Consider the following 12,895-nt stretch of genomic DNA (forward strand, 5'->3'; position numbering starts at 1 on the left):
AAAATAAAACACCTGGTTTGTGTGTAACGAGTGTCATTGTCAGATTAATGTCAGCTTTTGTGTAAGATAAAAATGTTATGCTGTAATTCAATGCACAGTTTGTTTTAGACCCTGTTAAAGGTAAGAGCTGTTATGAAACAAACCTAAATTCCTACCGAAGGAAACATAAGTAAAAAAAAAAAAAAAATCATATATACCGCACTGGTCCCAACAGGTACAAAGATTATTATTAACATTTTAAAATGAACAATTTGCTATTAAATAACCACAATGGCCCATAATGAGCCTGTTATGTAAAATATGACAAAATAAAGTGTCAGTTTATTGTAGGCTTTGTCTGGAGTCTGATGGTGAGCCACTGAAATAGCAGGGAAATACAGTAAATAAAATAATATAATGTATTGATAGTAGCCTGATGTACCCATTGTACAGCGCTATGGAATTTGCTGGCGCTATATAAATAATAAGAGCACCTTAAAAAAAATATACACATTTAGGGATATTCTTCTGTAAACGCCACAATTTATTATTGTTGGTTACGTTTTTCAAATGATTTAATATTTTTGGCTAGACTTATAAAATATATATTTTTTTTCAAAAGATTAAAATATCAAAAAATATATAAAATTTTAGATTACATAAAAAAAAAAAATATCAAAACATAAATAAAAAAATAATAATAATAAAAAAATGAAAATGTTTTCCAAAATATTAATTTCAAAAGTTTATCCCAAAAATATTACATTGAGGACAAAACTGGAGAGATATAGGAGACGTTCAGGTTAACATTCAAAATATTATTTCTGACGGTCATCCTAAAAACCACAAATCTGATAAGAATACATTTCAAACTGAAGCACCTCCTCGGCATGTCAAATTATTGGCAAACTACACTTACCTGAAAAATGTAACAAAAAACTGCACGAGATCCATGATTGTGTTATGCTGAGAGAAAGCGATCTGAAAGACAAATAATCGGACAATAATTATATTATTATTTTTTATTTGAACAGCAGATCCTACGACCTGCGACAGTCAACAGATTGTCTACAGAGCCCTTTATTGCGCAACTTCCGGATCACAGCTCTTGACTGGTCACAAGTTATGGACAGTGTTGCGGGACATGCAGCACAGGGGAGGAAAATGTCAATTATATCTGTTGCTTGAAAGCAAATGAACATGAATCATGCCCAGTTGGTGGTGTGAATGCATTGGAATACTGAATTCATTTGTAAAAATGGATTAACATCATGGAACAAAACAGAAACGATCAGGTGATAAATTCTCCATCCCGGGACCTGGAGAGTAAATGACGAAAATGACATTGAGTTCAGGACAATCTCTCTAGGAGCACGCTGCCTGGAATATAAATGTGATTACTGCCAAGTTAAGGGAGATATTCACCTTGCGCCAAACATTAAACTGGCGTTCTGCTTGAATACAAGAAATCGCAGTATTAGTATGATATTTTTTGGTATAGTTTTTGGGTATAGTGATGTGCCAGCTAAAAGGGCAGTCTTAAAAGATAGCTGATAAAACAGTTTTGTAGTGATAAAGCTTTTGTTCAGAAATCTTAATTAACTTTTTTCAGGGTACCCCAACACACAGAACGTAGGTCAGATCCAATATAAAAGAGAAAGAACAGAGCTTAGGGTTGGCCTGGCTTAACACCATAAAGTTAGACAGGAACCCAGAAAAAGAAAATCTGTTTTACAAGTCAAGGACAAGGAAAAAAAAGGTAACGAGTCGGCTAAGCAAACTATGGCCAAGGATTACAGAGATAGACCACGTCAAGAAACTAACCAGGGTCAAAATAACAAGAAACACTAGCAGAAAGGTACGCAATATCGGACTCCAAAAATAAGCCATGACAAGGCACTGTTAGTAGAGAGGGTATAAACAGCACTATTTTCCAGCATCATACCTGAGACACTAGAAGGTACAAGTGCAGCGATGCGAGGAAAAACAGGATCAACAAAATTGACGCAAGTATCACATGGCAAAAATGAATCAAAGAGCCCGGGCATCATTTGCAAATAATCTAATCTGTGTATTACGCCAGCCAATTAACAAGCATATAGTTCTTGAATCTCGGTTATTTTATGCAGGGCAGGGTCCCAGACTATATATGACAAAACTACAACTCTACAAAAATGTGCTTCACTTGACATATGTGTTTGGAAAATCAAGTGTTGTTCTACATTCAATGTAGATGTGTAATCTCTTCTGGATTAGTTGAATATTCCACAATCACTTCTTGTCAAATTATTTTGCGGAATTGTTTGAAGGTTTGAGCAGTATTACAGCTAATTGCATATGAAATTGGACAATAACATGACAAGTGCAGTTCAACCATCTGAAAACTATTTTTGCCTTTAGTAATTATTTAATTATTATTGGACTATAACCAGTCAAACAAAAATATACCGAACTGCAAACTGGGAGGTTAAATCTACAGAGTTCAGCTTGGAAGGGAAACAATATGTTATTGATAACGGATAATTCTGGGAAGCAAATACTATGGAAACCAATAGAATGTAATGCTATTCAATCCATTTGTATACCTTTTCCAAATCAGCTCCTTACCGAATTACAAAGGATCACGCTAAAGTACGTCAAAAAGGACCACATAGTGACATCGTGGCACCTCGCTCAGAATCACACTGGTTGTGTAGTGTTAAAGAGACAGAAGTTTGGAAATTAAACTTCAGGAACGAGGAACTGGGAAGACATAGGACAGCAGAGTCCCGTGTCAAAACCAGAGACCGTTAACGACACGTTAAAGGTTGATGTGCCAACTGGGGGTGTAGGAATGTGGCCAATCTAAATCTGAATGAAAAAACGTCATCACAATGAATTTATTATATAATATTATGTATATCTCAAAACAAAAGAAACTGATTATGCATCTGAAACCAACCAGCGCATTGTACTGACAACACGAACACAGAAAACAAATACAAAATTAACAGAGCACAAAATGTAGTGTATAACACCACAATATTAATACTTCCAATTAAAGGGGTGGATTCAGGTTTTCCTCATCACAGGGCGCCTGATAACATTTATTTTTAATCTATTATTTATCATTTATGTTATGTCTCTTAATGTAAGAATGAGAAGCCAAAGAAAATATGTCCTCCATTTAAATATCTACAAATAGAGCAACCTTTCTTCTTTAGGTCCTCATACTATATGGCCCAGACTAAATCCCGCTATGCTTGTCACGTGTCACGTTTTCGAGGTGCGTATTGTTCTTGGTGACATTGTCAACATATTTGGGAGTAAAATGTTCTAAGCTGTCAGACAAAAAAAATCACACATCAAGACTGAATCTATATTGGAGTTTTGGAATATGTTCTCCGATGGGGCTCTCTCCAATCAATAGCGTTAAAAAGGTTGTTTGTCAAAAGAGCTTGTCCATAATGCATTCACTGCAATTATTTTCACTTTCAATATCAGACATTCCTGAAACACTTATTGCCAGAAAAAAAAAACACACAAACAGAAATCAATGACTGTAATATAAAATTTTCTAAATGACAAGCAATCTGGGAAACTTTGTCAAAAAAGGCATCTTAAGTTAAGGTCACTCTGTTTCAAACGTCTTCAGCTAAAACTTTGCAATACATTCCGGTAAGGAAGTAACTCTATCGCATTTGTTATCAGATTATTTTTGCATACAAAGTATATATGACTTTACTTATAGGGAGGGTTCTGCTAAATGGAGTTCCTAAAGAAGTGATATCAATATTCACTCCCCCTTAGTCGCTGAGGAGAAGAGATACTTCTAGTGCATGTGGAACAAGACAAAAGATACCCGGAGACAAATCGGAGCAGCTGCGGTGGGATTTGCTATTATATAACTTATTAGAAAAGCAGATCATTTGCAAAGCATTAAATAAACTGCCAACAGCAGCCTGCTCCCTGCGTTTATTCAGCACAAATTAAATCCCCAGCGTTTAAAAGGTCCACACGGAACCGGGGGCATTGGATAGCAGACTACACAAAGTGATAAAACGTCACACTTTTCCATCTTTTATAAATAATATTCCTAAGCGATATTCAGAACATTTCAATATTAGCATATTGGTTTTAAGCAGACACTAATCATGTAGAAATGTCACTACTTAATACAGATCCGATCAAATGGCCGTTCATTAAACAGGTTGCATATTTAGACTAAACAATTATCTGATGATTCTTTTATTCTTAAAGAGATTAAAATAAAAGTAATATATGATAAGCTAATCCTGGAGCCCTTATCCTATGATCTCTTTTATAAGCAGATATTCCGGATTAGAGTGATGGGATTTGAAGACCTTTAGTTATAACATTTTCTTCTAATGTCTTTGAAAGATAAACAGTTGTGCTTAATGAACCCCCCGTTGTGCCCTCCCCAACGCCAGCTTGTTGTCTTTGTTTTTAAAATACAGTTGCATGTTCCATTATAATTCCATACATCTCGCTGTATTATTCGAGGAGGCTGAAAGAAAGGCTATTTATGCAGATTTATTTTGTAACCAACAATTTAGCTGAAGAACATGCCTGTTATAGCTCTGCTGCAGAAGCTGCAAATTCAGTGGATTTGCACCAAACACCAAAACTTCAAAGCAGAGATTCCTTTTTATTTTTTGGCATATTTTTATTATTATCTATTTAATGTATTAGCCATGAGATTCCCTTTAATCTTAATGTCACGTTTATATTGTGCGACTTTGTTTCCACCTTTACAATTCCCTGCTCAGCAATGCCGGCACTATTCAAAGTAAATAAAATACTGTAGCGGTTGTACGATAATTGTCAGAGCGCGCAGTTCATTTTCTAAGAACTGTTTAATTATTCAGCAGTAATCAGGGAATCCCAAACCATTGATCCATTCTATTCTCATATTGTTAGCGCAATATTCCCGATACAATAGCCGCATGCCTTATACATTTTGAAACGTGCGTGAACGGCATTCATAGACTGAGTCCCACGGTGCTCACTTTATAAAACCAAAACAAGCCAGTGCCATATTTACAGCTAATCTACTAGAGCAACCTTGTTTGATCACAAACAAAGAGGCCAAAATCTCCCTTCCCTGCAGTCTGCCATTGTGCACGTTCTCTTTAAATCGCCCATAAACCCTTTCGGTGAGACCTCGCTGTCACTTGTTTTACTGGTGATTATAGGAACAATGTTCGGGATCTCAGCAAACATCGATGTACAAAGTTTAGCATGCAAGGATTGGATGTAACAATCACAAAGCTATGTTTGAATTTTAAGTAAAATAATACTTCATACGTTAACTCTATAATGCATTAGTTACGGGACGTGGACGCAAACCAAAGTTTACACTTTTATTTTATATAAGTGATGGTTAAAAGCTTGCGGATTTACATCTAGATTGGACTGGTGTCCTCATCGACCTATTGTTCCTGTAACATTTAGTAATTGTCTCATTCACTGCTAAATTATACCCTTTATAATATTGTAAAGCGCTGCGGAATAAGTTGGCACGATATATAAATGCCAATAATAAGAGCATTACACTATCCCGCTTATTCACCATAAGAAGTGCGTTTTCTGTGCAGATTGTAGCCTCACATAGTACATTAGTCCGTAAAGTCTATGGATGGGGCTGCCTGCTCGAATAATAGCTGTAATAATAACTATTGTTAAAATAATATGAAAAGCGCTCAGATTACAGAACTATAGAGGATCTGATAAATACAATTAGGGGGTGCTGTCTTCCTATCCTGCTAATATACTTCTTTTAGTAAACCGATAAAATCAAGGTATATGGACGGATTATAGGATAACGAGTTCTTGCACTGTTTGCTACTGAATCAGGAAGGACACTTGGCAATCACAGAGCTCAGGCTCCAGAGCTGACTTTCCCACAGAGCAGGAAAATGAGACCGTCATTAAAATTAACTTCTCTCAGTCATTGTCAAAGTCTGCCGGAACCCGGGACACTTGATGAATTCCGACCCTGGACTATTAACTAAAGCAGCGTTCTGACATTGCAAAGAGATGGATAGTTCTGAAGGACTATTACGCTGCCCTGTCCATTTACGCTGATCGTGCAATGGGATTTTCTAGGATTTAAAGTGCATCTGTCATGAAAAGATGACACAGGGACGATTTACAGCGCAGATAATTAAATCGATACACCGTGCATGCTAGGCTGTATAGGAAGGAGATGTTATTTTTCATTTAAAGGGACACACCAGGTATTTTCTGTGAAAAAAGTTCACTAAACATAATTTACTGCTAACACGGCTTTTCTGCCAATGTAGATAAATGATCGATATTTCCATATTGATTTATCTTTTTATCTTGTGTCACCCAGAGCTGTGAGTGCATCGACTTGATAGTATATACATAAAACCATTATGTTCAATGAAGAAAAAAATAATAATATAAGTGCACCTTAAATATACACACACACTTCGTATTGTGAGTGTTTTCAAATTTGGGGTATTACATAATTGCTGCTATTTTAATTTTTTTATTTACATATTGCACTTTGTCACTGTTTTATAGCACGGAATACACTGCAAAGCCGCTATTCGGATATTTCAGATGGAAGTTGAAAGATTTGCACACAGCACCAACCTATAGAGCATCGTTGTACAACATAAAGAGATACCCAGTGAAGATTACACAAAGGCTGCGGAGTGTATCTAATCCTGAAAGCTGGCCGTCCACATTAAATCTAACACTATTACATGCAATGTGCATGCGGCAGTAAATGTGCAAGGGTATTTTATCATGTGGACTTACAATAGACATTGATACCCAGGAGCTTACAATCCATTACTGGAATCGGATGCAAATGAGGAATGTAAATTAGAATTCCCTGATGAAGGCTGGGAATCTCCAGAAGGAACGTAAAACAAGTAACAGGCAGCTATTCAATAACACAGGACAGCAGAGCTGGATAAATACATTAATTTACTAACATAGTATTTCCAGGTTCCGAGTATGATGCACAATGGAATTAATATTAAAAAAAACAACAACAATTTTGTGGATTAGTTTATTGCAGTGGTTATGGTGAAAGGAGTGGATGGTTGCAGTCCAGTGTATTTTTGTGAAAACATTTTGGAGCAATTTTACAAAAACCGTGATCCTCCTGGAATGCAGTCGATCAGATAACGTAAAAGTTTCACTCCCACCTCGCTAGTCCAACCTCGGATAGTAAGGGCAGCCTGAGAGTGCTGAGACAAGTCTATCCAGGCGTGCACTAGTTTGTATGGATTGCAGAGAGCTGAAAATAAGACTATCCCAGGAAACCTGACACAAGGGCAATGCTTTCGCCTCTCCTCCAGTGAAGTTGTTATGGTGCCAGGAGTATTCCTTTTCATTTAATGCACAGCACCCCCTTAATTGATCTGATACTAAACACATGGTGCTGCAAGGTATCAGGAAAGTGGAGGCCCAGTGAGATCATTAACTGCTCATCTGCATCTCTTACCTTGTTGATAAATAAATATATTATTTAAAATGCCTTTGCTCACAGTTTCCTGCAGATGGATGTTTAGACTCTGGTAAATGAGCAGTTGTCATGGACAACATGAAATCAGGGTTCAGGCCATACGGCTCTCGCATTGCTGAATAATGGGGTGTTTGGCTGAACTCGATATGGAATATCGGTAACTTATATTGACGCACACACTGTAAGCAGCTGTGCTGCGCAGGACAGTCACGCCATGCTGCATTGTGTAATCATTTGATCAATTAAACAATAAGCTGAAAGCACTTACATTGTATTATTAATATCAGTTTAAAAATATTTCCAATGTCAGAAGTCTCAAATGGCAACCACCATTACATATTAGGCAAACGTGGTAATATTTAATCTGTTAGCGAAAGCTGAGATGAAATATTATCTGCTACTAAGATTGCACGCATTATGTAATGATCCGACATCATTTGGATTCACGGACGGCTCTCTCACTTGGGCTTTTCATATATCTGTCCGCAGATTAGCTAGAAAAGCACACATTTATCACACTTTAACATCTATAAAAATACCGCATTCTTCTTGGCAATGTAGGAACATGGGTAAAAAAAGGTTGAAGTTTAGAAGGTTCAAAAAATGTCAAATTGTGCATTCAAAAATGGCAGTAAAACATCTCCTTGGATCAACAATCTGTGAGTAGCTGTATAAACATTATATCGCTCCCAATAGTCATCTTTGCTATTTAAAAAAAAAAAAATAAAAAAAAAAATAAGTGGAGCTCCTGCTGTTTATCAAATATTTGGCTGACTTACCGGTCATTGCCGTGATATATCGATAGCAATGTACTCAGCATAGTTCATGCATCAAGGTGGAACTTCTGATGGCCCATTCTTCCTATTTGCGAGAGGTGACTATCAGACACCTGACATACACATCATGAGGAGTAGATCCCCAAAATAGCAGTGTCATTTAAAACCGCACAAGGCATTGGCACCATGTTCCAGCGACCCGTGGCCTCCAGGTGGCTTTCCAGGCAGAACAGGAGGTCTATTTCTCCAGCTGGGAGATTAACTCAGAGGACCAGATAATGGCAATGCAGACCCATGTCTATACCAGTAGTACTGGCAAAGTGGTATACACAACGCCTGCTACAAATCAGAACATTCATGATCGCTTGTTGGATGATAGCAGTCGGAGGACTAATACCATAATATCGGATGAATTGCTTCACTGCCTAGGGCGCTTTATCACATCTCTTCAATAGTCCACACAGGTGTTTGACAGATTTTATCGCATCAACAAGTCTCCCAAAGCACCCTCAGCAGCCTCCCGTGATGTCGTTGTAGAGAACATTTGAATCCTCACAACTTACCTTTTTCCAAGACCTGCACAGGTTCACACTGCAGTGGAGGAGATCAATCACCCATGAAATCTGGGAAGCAGGGGTAGAAAATCCGTGGTCTGCACAGAGGTGTTTGATAGTAAATGGGGTGACGTTTCCATATTGTGATTGTCCTCTCCATTTGAGGCCATGTCTTTCCTCCATCAGACCTACACAGTCCTCTGTCTCTTCTCCACATGAATGGGATCCTGGAAGAGTTACCCCATTTGTCTCAAGAGGAGAAGGACTGTCTTTAGTGACCATAGCACTCCCATTGCCTATTTAGGTTATCTTTTATCCAATCTTATACCTTACGTACATTTCTTTAAATTTTGTTTCTTTACTTTTCACACTTATTTCTAAATACCTGTTTAGGAAGCTGTTTTAACTATAGCCGTGAGGGCATACTAGCTCTAATTTACTCTCCACTCCACAAACCCCATATCTACTTATAGAAATAGATGGATCCCTAGACGAATTGATCCTATTTCTGCAATACTCATTACTGAGCACCGTTAGTTCAACACTGATAACAGCGCTCACTGCTCAATCAGTTTTAGCAACCGCTAGACTACCATTCACTCAGTGCACTTCAATATATTTTATTTTTGTTGACTTGGTGTGTGTTCCATACACTGTATATAATTGTCTGGGTATGTCTTCTTAAAAAAAAAAAAAAAAAACGAAAGAGGAAAAAAGGTGCCTTAATCTCATTAATACACTTTACCTATGACAACATTTGTTTGACACTTATTTACGTATCATATACCCTTTATTTTGCGCGATTTATTTTTTTTTAAATTATTTTTAAAGCCATTTTAAAGAGATATGCGTGCACAGTTTAACCCCTTAAGGACCAAACTTCTGGAATAAAAGGGAATCATGACATGTCATGTGTCCTTAAGGGGTTAACATTTAATTAGAAAGGCACTACCTCAGATTTATACTGATATTAAAGGGCCAGGCTAAGAACCATCATCACAACACTGTAATAGTTACTGTGCTCCGAGGCTACTAGTGCGGTCACAAACGGAGAGTCCCCTTGGGCTCAAGCTGCAGGACTGCTACTGATACATTTCTACTTCCAGTTTCATCCAAATCTGGGAAGCACTGATTGGCAGAGAGCGCTAGCTCATAACACCATAACCACTACAACAGGCAGTAGCAGTTGTGGTGGTTAGCGTTTCCCTTTAAGATCAGATTATATTTTTGTTTAAATGTGTATAGGAATCCACACAGGATTATTCACTAAAGTGTAAATTCTCAGGAGTAAAATAATTCAGCCACAGACAGTTGAAAGAATGTCAAACATTTTAGTGAATTCTGACGGATTGACATTTTCTCTATCAGTGCGGTATATGATGCTCTGTTAAAATTTGAAAGATCCAACCTATATATGCGGGGGGAAGAGGGGATGTGGAGATTAAAACATGAAGGTCTCCAAATGATCGAATATTGTTAGAAGTTACAGAAGTCACCATTAAAGTCTATTGGAATTTCTGTAGATAAATCATTTGGAACGTTTATTAAATTGACGTCTAATTCCGAGCAGAGTTTAAAGTTTGGAAACTAATAAAAAGTATTTATGTATCTAATGAAATATTCCGCTCAAATATCATTCAGATAAGTGGTTTCTATCAAATCTATTAAAATTAAATGTGTGGTTTACTTACTAAACTGTGAGAAGGGAACAATAAAAAAATAAAATCCCTGATTTAACTTGATTTTCCCGTTAAGCTAGATTTTGGCCTAGAATGTGGCGCTCTCCATGGTTTAGTACGGTAAATAGACTTTGTTAGAAGTTGGTCTTTATATGTATATTTGTTTTACAATTCTCATTTATTGTGCATTTTTTGAGCCGTCGATGCTTTTAGTTTATGATAAAAATGAAAAAAAAAAAAAAAAAAAGGCAAGTGGTGATGATTTTGTGTTATCATGGGGGTAGAAGAGGTTCTGTGTTTATTCTTCCAAGCCCTGTATGACTGCAAATGTCACCCAGCCGGTAGGGGCCTGCCTACCTTTACCAGCCTGGTATAAATCGCATGGTCACTGTCATAATAATTGTGTAAGAGCGGTAAACCTTACAGCTGAAATTACAGTCATTTCTTGCTCGAGGAGAGGACGGACAGAGGTGTAATTTGCTGCCTCTCATTTGAGCTTTTTGCAAGAAATGGGATTGTAGCAATAAAAAGTAAAACGGTGCATTATCACAAAACGGAGCACTTGGGGAAGCGTAACCGGTGCCTTCACCTTTGTGCTGTCGGCTCGTAGCGGCTCACAGCTGTTGCCTGTTATGACACGAGTGGCTCTTCCCATCATGACAATATGCAACTTGATGACAGCATTGGTGCGATCAGATGTACAAGCGCAGACAAGGACTGCTTTGATGATGGAAAAACATTTACTAATGACACGTATCTTGTAAACTGCGCAATGACAAGGAGGTTCAAGCACTTTGGCTCTGATAGCTTTTCCAATGGCAGTAAATAGAACGCTGGATTGTGTTCTGTCTGATGATATTCTGTTACAAACATGAATGTAAATTGAAATCAAAGCCACGCTTCTAAGCTCAGAAAACACACGTCTGGGATGATACATCAGGTATGTAAATAATCAATGCAACAACAACAGTATACATCACAATAAACACCCGTGGGGAATCAAGCCAGCTCTCAGCCTCCAAAGCCACTGGAGGAAGATTAGCGTATTGAAGGACAAGCAAAAAAGACTCAATGAACACAAAATATGTTTTAGAAGGTGTATGATATCCATCCTGTTTACCGCAAGACACAAAATCATTTGTAGGATACAGGAGATTTATTTAAATTACAAAGGAGGGGGATTTCAAACTTGTACAAGATCTGCAGCTGTGAGTTGCTAAAACACACAGGTGGTAAACCGACAGTATGCAAACACAGAGATCCCTCAATCTTGTCCCTCCTGCTGTATAAAAGGCTTCATTTCATGCTCACTGTGAATAAACCAACACAATGGCTTAAAGAGACAGTAAACACTGAATATTTTCCAGCAGAGATTTTACTTTTATTCCCGCGAGCACTTTGTTATTGCAAATAGTCCAACTATGTTATAACTAAAACCACTGGGTGAGATTGTTCTAATGATGTATTTCAACACAGACTAGTGACAGGATGATTAAACACAGACATCACGGGTACTATGAGTAGGTATCTATGTGCTGTAGTATAATCCTGAAATGTTAGAAAATTACTGAAAATTCATACTGGACATACAGTTCAGGCGATAAATTAATTGGAAATAATAAATAAATAATACACTGTAGCAGATTTACAATACGCCCCACCGTCCTTTAAACATATTCACCAGATACGTGTAAACGTTTCTTACTAATCATGGAAAGGGCGTTAGCTAACCGCACGGCTGGCAGTGGCCCTTCACCCTTTCACGCACTTGTTTCTGTAAAACCCACAGGGCGGGCTGCCATGGATGACCTAGTGGCTGCTAGTGACGTTTAAAGATGACGGGGAACTAGACTCTACCTGCAGGTTTGATTCTGCATCCTCATTAACTGACCCAGTGAGCCATGAAAACCTATAGATACACAGTATCCACTTATTCCTTTATCCAGTCAGTGACAGGACGACATACAGGCCTGCATTCCAGGGTGTCTAGTACCGGGGTGGGGGGTTCGTGCTGACAAAGCATGTCTGAGAGAATTATAGCAGAGAATGGGGTATTTATCAAATTACTCCGATGTCTGACTTGATTACTTGCTCAGCATCTAATCGAACCAGAGGGGAGGAGGGTAAATCACAAAACTAATGACAGACATAGACCTTAATGTAATATTGTTGGATAAGGTTTTAAAATTATTTAATAGTTCGAAAACTGTTTTCATATTTTATTATTGAATTTTTTTTGTATATGATTTTTTAAAAGATTTTAATATTTAGAAAAAGTAATTTTAAAGGTGTAAGCAAAAATATTAGATCATTTTAAAAGCTTACCCAAAAGTATGAAAATCAAGGTCATAATGGGGGTTTTGTATAAAAGGCTTTGTGTTCTGAAAAGTGGTCTAAAGT

At 37.5% G+C, this 12,895-nt stretch overlaps 1 protein-coding gene across 1 annotated transcript in view; it reads right to left on the minus strand.

Annotated features, from left to right (window-relative positions):
* The window catches only part of ATRNL1 (attractin like 1), a 716,247-nt gene that overhangs the window by 306,708 nt on the left and 396,644 nt on the right, over positions 1-12,895 (minus strand). Inside the window, exon 25 of the mRNA XM_063434704.1 lies at positions 899-960. Within this exon, the coding sequence (XP_063290774.1) occupies positions 899-960 (62 nt within the window). The remainder of the gene's footprint in view (positions 1-898; positions 961-12,895) is intronic.

Source organism: Pelobates fuscus, chromosome 10 (assembly GCF_036172605.1).
Source record: "Pelobates fuscus isolate aPelFus1 chromosome 10, aPelFus1.pri, whole genome shotgun sequence".
Taxonomy (NCBI): Eukaryota; Metazoa; Chordata; class Amphibia; order Anura; family Pelobatidae; genus Pelobates; species Pelobates fuscus.